The sequence below is a fragment of the Hypomesus transpacificus genome, chromosome 3 (genome assembly GCF_021917145.1).
Source record: "Hypomesus transpacificus isolate Combined female chromosome 3, fHypTra1, whole genome shotgun sequence".
In the NCBI taxonomy this organism is placed as follows: domain Eukaryota; kingdom Metazoa; phylum Chordata; class Actinopteri; order Osmeriformes; family Osmeridae; genus Hypomesus; species Hypomesus transpacificus.
The window spans coordinates 12,085,255-12,100,388 of NC_061062.1; the positions used below are offsets into that span (position 1 = coordinate 12,085,255).

Here is a 15,134-nt window from a genome sequence, read left to right on the forward strand (position 1 = left end):
ATTTATTCTTCACTATCTCTTTCACATACGTCATGGATGAGGTCACCTATAAAAAGTAGAACTCCACATTCTATGTGCTTGAGCATCCATTACATATGAAATTGAGCACAGTATGTCATACTATATTTGGTTGCACGTTGTGCTAATCATGTATGACACTTTGGTCTGTGAGGTGGAGCATTCCTTCCGGGCTTTACCCGTATCCTAGCATAATGTTGTGTTGTTGTTGAAGAAATTCAGCATTGTAGAAAGATTAAACCTGCACAAGCACTGAGGTCCTTCAGCCTAGATGTTGATTGACAGACAGACACAGACATATAGGCAAACAGACTCAAAGAAATCAAAACTTTAACTTATTAATATCCACTTTCTCCAATTCATTTTATTTATTATAAAAAATATTTTACATCTTTAAATGTGAAACCCCTAACAATATAAATGTTATACAACTGCCCCCAAAACACCAGTCTGTCTGAGGTTGTTTTATTTCCCCCACACATCGGAGATACAGAGAAACAGAAACTCACTTTACTATCTGTAACACAGATAATTGTATTACATCTAGTCATTTAGCAGTCATTTAGCAGACGCTCTTATCCAGAGCGACTTGCAGTAAGTATTACCCATCTATTATTTTATCTGTTCACCTTCTCTCCCTGAGAACAAAAAGCATTAGTATATTTCAACGTAAGAAGCACATCCTGTTAATCTCATACTATTTATGTGCTAAAACACTGTGCTGTCTATGGAATTCAGTATTACATTGAGACTGTCCTGCTGTACACTAAGCATTGTACTGCACAACATCTGGACAATAGAATGGAAACTAAATCTCATAGCGAACTTGCATAGGTCATAGCCTCTATTAGGCCCTATCGTTGCAGTCCTGACCCTGGAGAAGTCAGTGTTATTTTTGGTTGATGAAGAAGAGGTGTCAGAATGCTGGAGCGTGACCCTCTATATTTCCTGTGGGACTGGTGTCTGGGACTCAGCCAGACCCATTTTCCCTGTGGCTCTCTGCATGGGTCAGAGCTGTTTTACCACACTAAGTTTTCCTTTCCCAGTGTCTGTATTTCTATCTGTCTGAGGTACTGACTTGGGTGTGGGATTCCCTATGAAGACACTACAGTGGACATGGAAGAGACACAGCATGAGACTACTTGATGATGCTCTACGCATCTCTGTCCCCTCAGAAGTTCTGATCTTATCCTATCGATGAGTCGTAATACCTAGAACACTGCATCCTGAGTCACTGTACTCCTTCTATGCCATATATTTCTGTTACTATTTTACACAATCTTCTTTGATCCACACGTCAAAACAGGGGCCCTGAGCACGAGGGGACTAATAAAGGTACTTCTTTACAGGGTGTGTCGCCCCCACTTGGCATCTCTCTCATGCCATGACAAAACACAAACACAAATCATAGCAGTCATCTATATTTCCTCCCATGGTTAATTACCGACTAAGAGCTCTGTCAACTATTGTTCCGTAAATGCTGTGAAACAATATCCGCAGTAGTGTGTAGCCAATAACCTACACAAACAGATTCAGGAATTAAAGGGCTACTTAGTCGTTAACAGAGAGAGAAGCGTCTGGAGTTGATGTTCATCTTGGTGAGGCCCAAGTGTTTGAGCGGTGTCGACAGGGCAAACGCGGCCTTCATGGGGATGTCGCACAGCAGGTCCGACTCCTCTCCACACTCCTCGAGCTCATAGGTGGCGTCATCCAGCATCTCCTTGTGCCGGTGACAAATCTGCTCCACTTTCAGACGGTGTATCTCCACGCGCAGACGGATCAGCTGACGGGCCAGTCGGTTGTCCTGCAGCTGCATTTCCCGCTGTGGAAGTAGAGGCAGGGAGGGAGCGGAGTTGGTAGAGAGATAGATTAGTAATAAATAATATATAATGTAGGCTAATACAGGAGTTATATCTTCGACCGATCTAGCATTGACTGGCATTGATTTTTGGGCGATTGAAAGCGTTTTAATTGAGTTTCGTGTGTTTGTTCAACAAGATGCAAAGCCACGAGTTGTGTTCAACAAGATGGAAAGCCACGAGTAGACCTACTGTAATATATTGTTAGTAGGCGTTCCAGCAAAGCAATTACCAAAAATTATGAAAAACACTGAAGACACATTGAAGGCGAACGCCAATGGAATCTAAAACAACGCATTTAAATAAAACAAAGGGCCTATGTTTAATCTTAGCCTAATACGAACCATATAATCCGAGCAATTTTAGACACACGATTCGCCTATATGTATTATGCACTATGCTCTCTATCCAAGTATCATAGAGGAATATAATTTCACAACAATCCAAACTATTTCTTTGACTCACCAGTTCTTTCCTAATGAAGTCCAAAGCATCGTCAATTGTATCAAAGCCGCATATGTTGCGCACTACTAGTTCAGAGTTTTCATCACGTATAATTTCAGGTAAATGAGTAACTTTCTGTGCAGAGTCTTGTTGAGGATCATCTGCGTTCTCCTTCCATGGCCGGCTCTGTAAGCGCTCTTGCCATTCAAAATATGAAGGTCTGCGAGTTTGTAATTTCAGTTTTTCAGTAAGCGCTTTCACACAATCTAAATCCTCTGTGTCTCCCTCACAGTTTTCCTCTCCTCCAAGTTCTTTGAAATCCATTGCAAGTGCTGAATTTGTGTGGAAAGTTCAACGCGTAAAGGTAAAGTGTAATTCTGCGGCTGCAAACAAGGCTGAATGAGATATTCCCAGATTCCTAAAGCGCTTACTGTCCTATATTAAGAGGGTTGTCCCGTTCTTATTGGAGTGCACTATAATACTTGTACTTTATAGTGTGAGAGAGTGACCGCCCATTAGCTATCCCGAGTTGAGAGAGGTGTCTCCGTAACTTTCCTCATATCCACACGATCACTTTCATTTTATTTTGTACTGCTATACAGCACTTATAGGTCCCACCTAACATTATTACTGAGGGCAGTATTTATTATTTGTAAACTTTGTTTACTGATATTGACATGAACTTGACAACAACAAAAAAATGGGGGGGGGGGGGAATACCCTACTATTAAACGTTGTCTCCATATTAAACATATTGTTATAAAATATGCAATCTCTTTCACTGTTACCTTTCCAGGCACACCACGGAACCATAAAGATTACAGAAAAAAGTCACATATAGGCCTATCTGGAAATAAACTATTAATGTTTGTTCAACGTAGCCTAATGACACCATCTAGTGGTTATTTACGAAAACTTTATCTAAGCGCAGGATTTGCAAAATTATTTTATTGTTGGGAGTTTGGTAAGGGAACGCTTATTGAACAACTGACACATTGTGTCATTTTTAAATTTTTTAAATGTTTAAGAATTTAAAAATCCGATCATTACAGACGCGAAACCTTCTTAGGAAGGGATTTTAGCCTGACAGTTCAGTTTGTCCTCTCACTACTACTTCCAGGAAATGATGACTTCAGCTCTTACCACAAGTTGTGGTCACATTTTGTGAAAAGCAGATATGGCCTTTCAATAAGGTGTGAGCTCTCTCAAACTGAAAGGCGTCGCTATTATTAGGTCCTTTATCGCCAGGCAAACACTGAAGCAAGTCAATATTATGGACCGACACACCTCTTTTTCCATGTTAGAGAAATGAAGTTCATTTCGAGATTCTTTTTCGTTCTTTACAAATAAACCAGATAAAAGAGGATTTTGCAACCAAACAGTTCATTCGCGGAAGACGTTTTGTCAAACCGAATAGCTTTCGGTTTTCCTTTTTTTGCGCGTAGGTGCCAGAGATGGAGTTTTCGGAGCACATCAAAACGGCCAACGTTGAAGATGTTGTCCTACGACGGCCGTCACATGCTCCGATGAAAGGGACTTTATGTGTGACAGGGCATCACCTTCTGTTCTCTGACAGGGATGGAGACAGTCCAAAACAGGTCTTGGTACTTCTCAGAAACATTGATGCCATTGAGAAGAGGTAAGAAGGTTCACCTCTACATTAACTACAGGATCAGAGACAACCTCAGTGCCTAAAGGATAGAAGATAACTAATTTGTTGTGACAAACGTTTGTCTGTAATTATGATATTCAATGTTGTCTACAATGAAACGTTTTTCCCATTCTTCACTGCCCTTCTAGTGTCAGTAGATGTCTGATTATCTCTTCACTCAAGATCCACCCCATGCTCTCTCTCTCTTTTTCTCTCTTTAACCAGTGTGGAAAACCTGTTAGGCTATTCCAGCCTCTTCTCTAGTTCAGTCCAGAGTGAAAGGTTGGACATTGTATGTGCTCTTATGTGTGTTTGTATGCTTTGCAGGACATCACACAGCATTTTGCAGCAAAACATACAGTATAGAGCCTCTCTCATTTTCAAGCGTCATGGTCGTCTGTTTTTGTACTGTTTTCCGATATTGTACCGCCTTCAACGTTTGACATGCTTTCTCTCCTAAAACCATGTTTTGTGTTCGCTTCAAGTCAAACTGCTTTGCATTAAGGCAGAAACTAAAATGTATATTTAAACCCATGAACCATGAATTACTGTAGCTTGTTGGAAACATACCATTACAGTGAAAGGGTTGATATTGAGGGGTAAAGGGCCCCCATTAAACTGTCAATGTGTAGAACTCCCCCCTGTGTTGGCCTCTGCAGTTGCTTTTTTGTTGCCTTTCTTGCTGCAAGATTTTGTTTTGCAGGCTGTGGAGTCCTAGGGTTTGGGGAAGGGCATATTACGTGTGGGGTGAGATAAAGGCCAGTGTGATGATATTTGTGTGTCTGTGTGTATGTATATGTGTGTGCGTGTGTTACTATGTTTGTATGTGTGTGTGTGTGTGTGTTTCCTTAAAGGCCAACTGGGTCATCTGGGACAATCACCCTCCGGTGTAAGGACCTGTGTGTTCTCCAGTTGGACATCCCGGGTATGGAAGAGTGTCTCAACATCGCCCACTCTATTGAGGTACAATACACAAACTGATGGAATCTACAAGTTTCAGAGGATATTGAGAAGTAAACCATTTCCTTTTTTGTCAGTACCCCCCCCCCCCCACACACACACACACACACACTCTTGCTTTCTCTGTTTCAGTTTTTTGTGACAAACTGTTGAGTAAGGTACAACACGACATCCGGTAAAGTGTAGTAACACTAAAGGTGTGGTAACACTAAAGGTGTGGTAACACTCAAAACACAGTTTGTCTCTCTCTCCCTAGACTCTTTCGTCTCTGGAGACAGTGTCACACACGTATCCCTTCTTCTACAGACCTTCTGGTTTCAGTCTGCAAAGCCAATGGGGCCTCTCATCCACTGAGCAAGACTACGCTCAAATGGAGGATCTGGTAAAACCCATAGATACACATATGCACGCGCATCCACACATATGCACATGCACACAGGCATACACTGACAAAAAGACAAGGCCAGGGACTCACACAATCAGGTAGCAACAAGAACACTGGAGCCTCCTGTCGGACACGGGCGTGGGAGCAAGTTGAGTGAGCGTGGCGCTTCTGGAACGAGTGGCCACCTGGACACACACACACAGTCCAGAATCCATTCACACAGGAAAAAACACTTGGCAAGCTCATTGCAGGGGTCAGAATGTATTACATGTCCTGCTGCTGAGATCCAAACTCAAGCGTAACAGCCACAGGCATGTGGTTTGACTTACTGCATGAGAAGTGCACAGAACACACGGAGAGGATATATAGCCATCAGTTTGACACCAGTCTCAGTCATGCTTAGCTATATCATCCTATATCATCCTTTTCCCAGTATTTAAGTGTAGGATATATACAGTATATTGTCAGTAAAATATGTATGTTTGGGGTCAGGGGATTTGAACCTGCTCTTAATCTACAGTCAAACATTATACAACTGAGTTATACCTATAATAATAGTTTATTTTATCATTGTGGTCTCTTTATGCAGAACGACCAATGGAGGCTGAGTCATGTCAACAGGGACTACTGTGTGTGTCCATCCTACCCCCCTGCTGTGATCGTCCCCAGGGCCATTGATGATGAGGCCCTCCTAAAGGTGGCCAAGTTCAGACAATGGGGGCGCTTCCCTGTGCTTTGCTATTACCACAAGCCTAACGGCATGGTGAGGACACACACACACACACTCACACACAAACATACAATAGTACATGTTCATACGTGTACGGATACAAGTATCACAAAAGAATGTACACACACATTCTGCACACACACACGTGCAGTGACATGGGCATATACAGTTACTCACAAAACCAGTATGCATTCACATATATACACCTCCATGTAATTACAGTGTAATTCATATAGGAACGTATGTGACAATTAACAGACAGTTAAACTCCCTGACTCATGTGTTTTCCAGGTCATCATGCGCAGCAGTCAGCCCCTGACAGGAGCCAATAAGAAGCGCTGCAGGGAGGATGAGCTCCTCCTCCAGGCTGTGATTGACAGTTCAGAGAAGGGTTACATTATCGACACCCGCTCCAGCCAGCAGGCTCAGCAGGCGAGGATGACAGGGGGCGGCTTTGAGTCCAAATCCAGCTACAGCTGCTGGAAGAGACTGCACAGGCAACTGGAAAGGTGTGCTGCTGGGAGCAAGAGAGGAGAAGGGTGCTTGCATGCATGTGTGTGAGTGCATGTGTGTGTGTGCGTGTGTGTGCATGTGTGTGTGTGTGTGTATGAGGGAGAAAGAGAGACGTCGAGAGTTGAGAGTAAGCATGGGATTTTGTAAATGTAATATAATAATAATACCATTTATTATTAAGAGTTCCATAATAGTGTGACATGCCAATGGAATTCAATAAAATGTGTGTGTGTTTCCTCAGAGGGAAGGTGCTTCAGGAGAGTCTAATCAAGCTGGTGGAGGCCTGTGGGGACCACTCCGACAGTGTGGACCGCTGGCTCAGCAAGCTGGAGAACTCCAAGTGGCTGAGTCATGTTCACAATGCCCTGGCCACCGCTGGCCTCGCTGCAGAGTGTGTGGAGAGGTACAGCCGCAGGACTAGGATCTGCCTCCGTAGCACTCTCTTCAGCAAGCATACACATGCTTTTGAGCATACAAATGTTCTTGAGGTTTCGATGTATAACAGTTTTTCACCGTTTTTTGTATTTTCTGTTACATTTGTTTATCTGTATCACTAACTGTATACCGTAGCTGTAACAACACACATTTGATCCTTCTAACCTAAATCCAATCAATGGTTATTTTCTGGATGCTCACAGGCCAAAATATTCCCCTGTAAATGTTGTTAACAAAATGCTACGTGCTGCATTGAGACAGAGTAACCAGGTAAACATTTCAGTTGAGACAAATTGACAGAGAAGTTGTAATGCGTTGCTGTATGGTTCTCTGTGTCCAGGGATGGCCACTCGGTCCTGGTCCATGGTTCTGAGGGGACAGACACCACTCTGCTGGTGAGCTCCCTGGCCCGGCTGATCCTGGACCCAAGCTCACGCACACTGCCTGGCTTTCTGGCTCTGCTGGAGCGGGAGTGGGTGCAGGTGAGATTCATGTTTCACTGCAGGCCCACTGCAGGATATCACATCTTCCCGATGTCAGCGTTCATCTCACAGAATGACCTTCCTTTTTTCCTGTGTGTGATGATGCCTCTCTTGTGTGTTGGTGTGGGTTTGCTTGTATTTGTGTTTGTTTATGTGTGTGTGTGTGTCCAGGCTGGCCACCCGTTCCAACAGCGCTGCGCCCACTCTGCCTACTCCCACGCCCGTATCAGACAGGAGGCCCCAGTGTTCCTGCTGCTGCTGGACTGTGTGTGGCAGCTAGCCCACCAGTTCCCCCTGGCCATGGGCTTCTCTGAGGCCCTGCTCATACGGCTGGCCTCAGATGCCTATGCCTCCAACTATGGCACCTTCCTCTGCAACTCTGACCAGGAGAGGTGAGTCCCCCTCCAGCTCTCCACTCCTTTAAGGCTTAGGTCTGAGTTTGTCTGGTAGTTTACACTCTCACTTCACTTGCCTGTCCCTATCACCCTCTCTCTATCTTTCCATCTCCTGAGGTGTGCTCTGGGTGTGAAGGAGAGAACCCACTGTCTATTCCAGGCTCTGTTGACACATAGGGAGAGGGAGTGCTATTTAAACCCCCTGTATGAGCCCACAGAGCTGGCCATCTGGCCCTCTGTCCAGCCCCAGTCCCTGCAGCTCTGGAGAGGTGAGCTAAAGGAACATATCTGGGTCTTCTCATAGAAACATACTGAATGTCAAGGCTTAAGTCAACAGTATTGGGGGGTCTAGTCCTGTGTGCCCTATTATTTATCTGTGAATGTTAATCAAAACTGATGTATTTTTTGGGGGTGATTACGTCGTCGTCGTCGTCGTCGTCGTCGTCGTCGTCGTCGTCGTCGTCGTCGTCGTCGTCGTCGTCGTCGTCGTCGTCGTCATCTGCCGCTTGTCCGGGGATCGGGTCGCGGGGGCAGCGACCTAAGCAGGGAGGCCCAGACTTCCCTCCCCCCGGCCACTTCCGCCAGCTCTTCCTGGGGGACCCCAAGGCGTTCCCAGGCCAGCTGAGAGACATAGTCCCTCCAGCGTGTCCTGGGTCTTCCCCGGGGCCTCTTCCCAGTGGGACGTGCCCGGAACACCTCACCAGGGAGGCGTCCAGGAGGCATCCTAATCAGATGCCCGAGCCACCTCAGCTGGCTCCTCTCGACGCGGAGGAGCAGCGGTTCTAATCTGAGCCCCTCCCGGATGACCGAGCTTCTCACCCTATCTCTAAGGGAGAGCCCGGACACCCTACGGAGAAAGCTCATTTCGGCCGCTTGTATTCGCGATCTCGTTCTTTCGGTCACTACCCATAGTTCGTGACCATAGGTGAGGGTAGGAACGTAGATCGACTGGTAAATAGAGAGCTTCGCCTTTCGACTCAGCTCCTTCTTCACCACGACGGACCGATGCAGAGCCCGCATCACTGCGGACGCCGCACCGATCCGCCTGTCGACCTCGCGCTCCATTCTTCCCTCACTCGTGAACAAGACCCCGAGATACTTGAACTCCTCCGCTTGGTTCAGGATCTCCTCCCCGACCCGGAGATGGCACTCCACCCTTTTCCGGTCGATTACCATGGCCTCAGATTTGGAGGTGCTGATTCGCATCCCAGCCGCTTCACATTCGGTTGCGAACCGCTCCAGTGAGAGCTGAAGGTCACGGCCCGATGAAGCCAACAGGACCACATCATCCGCAAAAAGCAGCGACCCGATCCTGAGGTCACCAAACCGGACCCCCTCAACACCCTGGCTGCGCCTAGAAATTCTGTCCATATAGGTAATGAACAGAATCGGTGACATAGGGCAGCCCTGGCGGAGTCCAACCCTCACCGGAAACAAGTTCGACTTACTACCGGCAATGCGGACCAAACTCTGGCACCGGTCGTACAGGGACCGGACAGCCCCGATCAGGAAATCCGGTACCCCGTACTCTCGGAGCACCCCCCACATGAGCCCCCGAGGGACACGGTCGAACGCCTTTTCCAAATCCACAAAACATGTGTAGACTGGTTGGGCGAACTCCCATGTACCCTCCAGGACTCCGCGGAGGGTATAAAGCTGGTCCACTGTTCCACGGCCAGGACGAAAACCACATTGCTCCTCCTGAATCCGAGGTTCGACAATCCGACGGACCCTCCTCTCCAGGACCCCTGAATAGACTTTCCCAGGGAGGCTGAGGAGTGTGATCCCCCTAAAGTTGGAGCACACCCTCCGGTCCCCCTTTTTAAAGAGGGGAACCACCACCCCGGTCTGCCAGTCCAGAGGCACTGTCCCCGATGTCCACGCGATGTTGCAGAGTCGTGTCAACCAAGACAGCCCTACAACATCCAGAGCCCCAAGGAACTCCGGGCGGACCTCATCCACCCCAGGGGCCCTGCCACCGCGGAGCTTTTCAACCACCTCGGCGACCTCAGCCCCAGAGATAGAAGGGCCCCCCCCGATGTCCCCAGACTCTGCCTCCACGTCGGAAAGCGTGTTGGTGGAATTAAGGAGGTCTTCGAAGTATTCCTTCCACCGATCCAGGACGTCCCCCGTCGAGGTCAGCAGCGCACCATCCCCACCGTATACAGTGTTGACAGAGCACTGTTTCCCCCTCCTGAGCCGCCGGATGGTGGTCCAGAACCTTTTTGAAGCCGTTCGGAAGTCATTCTCCATGGCCTCGCCGAACTCCTCCCATGCCCGGGTTTTTGCCTCCGCGACCGCCAGAGCCGCGTTCCGCTTGGCCTGCCGGTACACATCAGCTGCCTCTGGAGTCCTACCAGCCAATAAAGTCCGATAGGCCTCCTTCTTCAGCTTGACGGCATCCCTCACCTCCGGAGTCCACCACCGGGTCCGAGGGTTACCGCCGCGACATGCACCGACCGCCCTGCGGCCGCAGCTCCGGTCAGCCGCTTCAACAATGGAGGCCCGGAACATGGCCCATTCGGACTCAATGTCCCCGGCCCCCCCCGAGACATGATCGAAGCTCTCCCGGAGGTGGGAGTTGAAGCTCCTTCTGACAGAGGGTTCCGCCAGACGTTCCCAGCAGACCCTCACATTACGTTTGGGCCTGCCAGGCCTGACCGGCGTCCTCCCCCACCATCGAAGCCAACTCACCACCAGGTGGTGATCAGTTGACAGCTCCGACAGCGTATATAAATAGCCTCATTCTTCAATCATCACTACACATCTGGAGAACCCTAACTATAGCAGTAACTATAGTTCAAAAGTGTATTTTACTACTTTTCTATGTTCTTGTCTGAATCTTCAACAGGTCTGTTTTTGAGGTGGACACAACACACTCGACACCTTGAAGAGGCTCAGGAGGAAATACGCAGCCTTGTCCTTGAGTGTCGCGGAGCAGGTCGAGTGTCAGGGGAACTTGACCCATAACCGTTCTAGTTCATCCATTCCAAAGACACATTTGATGTTGATTATTTAAAATATCCTACTGTAAAAATGTGTATTAGATTTTTCATAGTAAAACCTTTATCTAAAAGTTTATAACCTTTGTTTTATAAATAATTTGTATTTGTAACACGTGTATTTGTCTTGCTTAATTCAATAACCTTTTAAAAAATCATGATCACATGTCCTTCCATGTTTTATATTGCCAATCTCATTTCAGTTGTAATTTGTACGCTACATATTGTTTCTTGAATTATTCCTATTTTAAGTAAATTAATTATATACTTTTTAATAATCTTTAAATAATAACATTTTAATTATCTGATTGTTATATTAACATTGTAATATTATTATTGGACTAACTGTTTTGTTAAGCTCAGCTAAACAATATACACAATACAAATCCTCTGTGAGCAATGAGTCAGCATGTTTTCACACGCGGAGCTTTGCAAGCTGGAGACTGTAGTCATGTTCAGTCGAGGGACACCTGCTCTAAGGATTATATCACAAACGAGGAAAACCACGTATCCCAGCATGACCTTCTCTGCCTGCTTATGTACCCAATGGTTGCTCGGTGCGCCTAATCAGTGACCAATAGGAGGGTAATCTTTTAATTCTTACAGTTGAAAACTATGAAATCAGTTTTATAATCAAAAATTAATTTAGCAGTCAAGGCTAGGTTTAGCGTTTTTCCGTGCAGTAGGCTAAAATTGTATTTGGATCAACAACTGGACGTCCCATCACCTGGCACAGTTTTCAGGTTTTGATCATCACACAGGTAATATTTCTCAATGTATTATCACAACGTTCCTTCTTGTTATTTCTGAGGCATTGATCTCTACGAAGATTGTTCTCAGAATTGAATGATCTGTTTCATTCTAAACCAAAGCTGCTTATTGCCTGAACATAGTTTGCCTGAATGTAATAATAATGTATTATTATGTAGTATTATAGCTCACTGTTTGTTGTAGGTTTACAGCTTTTCACCTGCATCTCGACATGCTGTCGGGTGTGCGGCACTTTTTGCCTTCGGCACTGTCCGGTTCGTTGTGCCGCGACTGTCTCAGCCGCGCACGTTGCTTGCCGTCCCGAAGCTTTAGTTGGACGCCGAGACAAATGAGCAGATGGAACAGTCAGGAGTGCAGCGAGCCTCTGGAGGACAACCCGAGGGTCCTCATTACAGGTGATTTCATTTAACTCTCTCTGCTGAACAACCTTATTTGTTACATTGCAAATAGTATTCTGTGTCCAGTGGTGCTATCAACAGTAGGCCTAGACTGCAGGCGTTACGTAAATATGTCAGGTTTTCGAGTTGTTTTCAGTGTCCAGTGAAAGCCATTACAATAGGCTGTGAGCAGACTGTGCTGGTGACATAAAAGATCCAGAAAGATACGGAGTGGAGAATAATAGCTGGTGGCCGGTCGTTGGTTTTTGTCTTTAGATAAAGCTCTGGTAAAAACAGAAAGGTCAAACAAAGTGTGCCAGTTAGTCTATAGATAATCTGGTTAGTCTCTGCAATTTTGAGACAAGTTGCAGATTAGTTTATTACCTGACCCGTTGTAATTTTCTAACTGTATTTGTATTATTTGTTCCCCATTAAAAGGTGGTCTTGGACAGTTAGGTGTGGGGCTTGCCCAAATGTTGAGGTGAGAGATGTTTTCCTCATGGATGTACATTTGCGGCAGATTTGAACAAAGGTTAGATTATGTTCATTTGTGCATGTCTTTGACTCATAGGAAACAATATGGAAGAGATAACGTTATCCTCTCAGATATCAAGAAGCCTCCATCAGAGGTGTTCAGTAGTGGTAAGCCAGAGGAAGTCATCCAAGTCTCCATTTCCTCAATCAAAATCACCTACTTGTTGTGCTTCACGTTATCTTCATTGCGTGCTACATCCCATCTATGTCATCCCACCCGCACAGGTCCATTTGTGTATGCCGATGTGCTGGACTACAAGAGCCTACGGGAGCTGATTGTCAACAATCGCATCACCTGGATGGTGCATTACAGCGCCCTGCTGAGTGCCGTTGGCGAGGCCAACGTCGCCTTGGCACGCAAGATCAACATCACAGGTCAGCTTGAATATCACACACACATGCCATGTTCAATATGCTGAGCTGGCCTGACTCCTTCACTGTGTTGTTTGTTTACTGCTTCTTTCTCCCTCTCGTTGTATTCCCAGGCCTTCACAATGTGCTGGATCTGGCTCTGGAGAACTGCTTACGTCTCTTTGTGCCCAGCACCATCGGAGCCTTTGGTCCTTCCTCTCCCCGTGACCCCGCACCTGACCTGTGTGTCCAGAGGCCTCGCACCATCTATGGGGTGTCCAAAGTGCATGGAGAACTAATGGGGGAGGTGTGGTCTAACACTAATGCATGCATATACATTAAGCACACACAGGCAAAGACACATCGTAAATGTTGTGTCGAGTTGTAAATGCCTCAGTTGCTGGGAGTCTTGGTGCATGAAGTCACTATTTGAGATATTTCATTTTTGAGTAGATAATGTGTTTCAGGTTGGAGTGGACCACATGAGTGACCACATACAGTACATAAACTAGTTGATTATTGGTCTACCTCCCGTGTTTACTCCTTGTCCATCAGTACCTCCACCATAAATATGGACTGGACTTCCGTTGCCTACGCTACCCTGGTGTGATCTCAGCTACCACACAGCCTGGTGGAGGAACAACAGGTAACTGCTATCCAATCAGCAGTAAACATCACCATGAAGCATATAGTGAATATCAATAACATCTAAACATGAGTGATTCCCTCTCCCCAGACTATGCTGTTCAGATCTTCCACGACGCCATCAGCAGTGGACATCACGAGTGCTACTTGCGTCCCGACACCCGCCTCCCCATGATGCACATTGCCGACTGCCACCGCGCCACAGTAGAGTTCATGCAGGCCCCGAAGTCTCAGCTATCGCTGCGCACCTACAACATTGATGCCATGAGCTTCACCCCAGAGGAGGTGGCACAGGAGATCCGCAAGCACCTGCCACACCTAAAGGTCACCTACAACCCTGACTCTATCCGCCAGACCATCGGTATGTTAATAGACAGAATGGGGCTTATTCAGACCAATTCAGGCTGTGTAAAATTGTCCCAGACTACAGTATATAAACTTTGATCCTTGGTGACCTTTAGAATTGGTAATAATACATGAGTAGAATACATTCTGCTACTGTATTTTTCAATGATCTAAATCTTGACTACCTGCAGCTGACAGCTGGCCAGTGAGATTTGACGATTCCAATGCTCGGAGAGATTGGGGTTGGAAACCAGACTACGGTCTTGAAGAGCTGGTGATAGATATGATCAAATCCATCCGCGACAAGAGGGCCAATGAAGGACTACCAGTCAGCTAGCACAGCCTTTTCCACTGAGACTGTGCTACCAGTACACTTCCCCTTCAAGTCCTCATCAGTGTGGGTTTGCACTATACAGAAAAACCTCTTCGACCTCGGACTTGTTTCCCAACTAGGACTCATCTGCAAGTAAACCAAAAAGCTGTTTAGAAACCTTGAATCTTAAGCCAGAGGCACGCAACCTGTATCACAACACCGGACACTGACAAGCTGATATCCAACCTGCCAGATGTATTCATGAACTTGGAATACTTGGAACACACCAGGCTCCAAATATACAGGCAGCAAACAGCTTCTTACTTGCATGCCTTAATCGTATTCAGGGAATCACACTGTTAACCATTCTCTTTTCTTGTGAATATCTTCATTTTTTTTTGTTTTAATTGTGATAAAAAAGGGTATGAGATTCATAGAAGCTTAGAAAAACATTTAGTATAGGGGTATTTTAGAGGTGTCTGGGGTTGGGTGCACAGTGATGGTATAATGGAACATCACAGAGTGATGTTACACTGTAAAAATACACTGTAGTTGTGCTAAATGGGGACACACCAGTGAGAAACATTTTACAATATAGATGAAACATTTTCAGAAAGCTACCAAGGTTCAAAATGCCTGCATTCACATGTAACTTCAACAGTACATCTACACATTCAAACATTTCTTTTACCAGCATTGTGTGATTTGGAGTACAAATTCAAGCAAAGCCTTATTTTCAAATGTTAAAACTGTTAATTTCTGACATTTGTGAGTAATTCATAAAAATTGCAGTGTACTTTAAATCAGAAAATAAAAAAATCGTATCCTAAAATCAAGTATTACATTATTTTCAATGGAGGGTAACAATTATATGATAATACACTTGTCAGTTTAGCTGTGATGGTTTGTCATGGAAGATAGGTT

The 15,134-nt window shown here is 45.8% G+C and overlaps 3 protein-coding genes across 6 annotated transcripts; 2 read left to right on the forward strand and 1 right to left on the reverse strand.

Annotated features, from left to right (window-relative positions):
- Nucleotides 1–347: 347 nt before the first annotated feature.
- Nucleotides 348–2,841, reverse strand: fam167b (family with sequence similarity 167 member B). The gene is made up of 2 exons (XM_047013951.1): nucleotides 2,343–2,841; nucleotides 348–1,840 (listed from the first exon to the last, which is right to left on the reverse strand). Exons 1-2 carry the CDS (start codon nucleotides 2,643–2,645, stop codon nucleotides 1,577–1,579), a joined length of 567 nt encoding a protein of 188 aa, XP_046869907.1. The 5' UTR covers nucleotides 2,646–2,841; the 3' UTR covers nucleotides 348–1,576.
- Nucleotides 2,842–3,438: 597 nt separating this feature from the next.
- On the forward strand, nucleotides 3,439–10,987 carry zgc:154055 (uncharacterized protein LOC556036 homolog). 3 transcript variants are annotated; one of them, XM_047018266.1, is made up of 11 exons: nucleotides 3,439–3,960; nucleotides 4,198–4,254; nucleotides 4,827–4,935; nucleotides 5,189–5,314; nucleotides 5,907–6,080; nucleotides 6,339–6,556; nucleotides 6,802–6,963; nucleotides 7,336–7,477; nucleotides 7,649–7,869; nucleotides 7,990–8,141; nucleotides 10,724–10,987. In XM_047018266.1, the coding sequence occupies exons 1-11, from the start codon at nucleotides 3,776–3,778 to the stop codon at nucleotides 10,840–10,842; spliced, it is 1,665 nt and encodes a 554-aa protein (XP_046874222.1). In that variant the 5' UTR covers nucleotides 3,439–3,775; the 3' UTR covers nucleotides 10,843–10,987. The 3 variants fall into 3 exon arrangements, with proteins under 3 accessions (XP_046874222.1, XP_046874224.1, XP_046874223.1); XM_047018268.1 differs by lacking the exon at nucleotides 4,198–4,254 and having other exon boundaries at nucleotides 5,239–5,314; XM_047018267.1 differs by lacking the exon at nucleotides 4,198–4,254 and having other exon boundaries at nucleotides 3,440–3,960.
- A 139-nt stretch (nucleotides 10,988–11,126) lies between these two features.
- tdh2 (L-threonine dehydrogenase 2) lies at nucleotides 11,127–15,024 on the forward strand. 2 transcript variants are annotated; one of them, XM_047018270.1, is made up of 8 exons: nucleotides 11,127–12,040; nucleotides 12,461–12,503; nucleotides 12,594–12,664; nucleotides 12,782–12,931; nucleotides 13,042–13,214; nucleotides 13,463–13,553; nucleotides 13,644–13,913; nucleotides 14,089–15,024. In XM_047018270.1, the coding sequence occupies exons 1-8, from the start codon at nucleotides 11,857–11,859 to the stop codon at nucleotides 14,232–14,234; spliced, it is 1,128 nt and encodes a 375-aa protein (XP_046874226.1). In that variant the 5' UTR covers nucleotides 11,127–11,856; the 3' UTR covers nucleotides 14,235–15,024. The 2 variants fall into 2 exon arrangements, with proteins under 2 accessions (XP_046874226.1, XP_046874225.1); XM_047018269.1 differs by having other exon boundaries at nucleotides 11,127–11,635; nucleotides 11,829–12,040; nucleotides 12,594–12,931.
- Nucleotides 15,025–15,134: the final 110 nt, after the last annotated feature.

What these genes read in the sequence shown, in the direction of transcription:
- tdh2 (XM_047018269.1), top strand. Translation starts at nt 11,857, where the DNA reads ATGCTGTCGGGTGTGCGGCACTTTTTGCCTTCGGCACTGTCCGGTTCG. An exon ending in CCCGAGGGTCCTCATTACAG is followed by an intron (nt 12,041 to 12,460) that starts GTGATTTCATTT and finishes CCCCATTAAAAG; the next exon opens with GTGGTCTTGGACAGTTAGGT. An exon ending in GGGCTTGCCCAAATGTTGAG is followed by an intron (nt 12,504 to 12,593) that starts GTGAGAGATGTT and finishes TTTGACTCATAG; the next exon opens with GAAACAATATGGAAGAGATA.
- zgc:154055 (XM_047018266.1), top strand. Translation starts at nt 3,776, where the DNA reads ATGGAGTTTTCGGAGCACATCAAAACGGCCAACGTTGAAGATGTTGTC. An exon ending in GCTGCAGAGTGTGTGGAGAG is followed by an intron (nt 6,964 to 7,335) that starts GTACAGCCGCAG and finishes CTCTGTGTCCAG; the next exon opens with GGATGGCCACTCGGTCCTGG. An exon ending in TGCAACTCTGACCAGGAGAG is followed by an intron (nt 7,870 to 7,989) that starts GTGAGTCCCCCT and finishes CCATCTCCTGAG; the next exon opens with GTGTGCTCTGGGTGTGAAGG.
- fam167b (XM_047013951.1), bottom strand. Translation starts at nt 2,645, where the DNA reads ATGGATTTCAAAGAACTTGGAGGAGAGGAAAACTGTGAGGGAGACACA. An exon ending in ACTTCATTAGGAAAGAACTG is followed by an intron (nt 1,841 to 2,342) that starts GTGAGTCAAAGA and finishes CTACTTCCACAG; the next exon opens with CGGGAAATGCAGCTGCAGGA.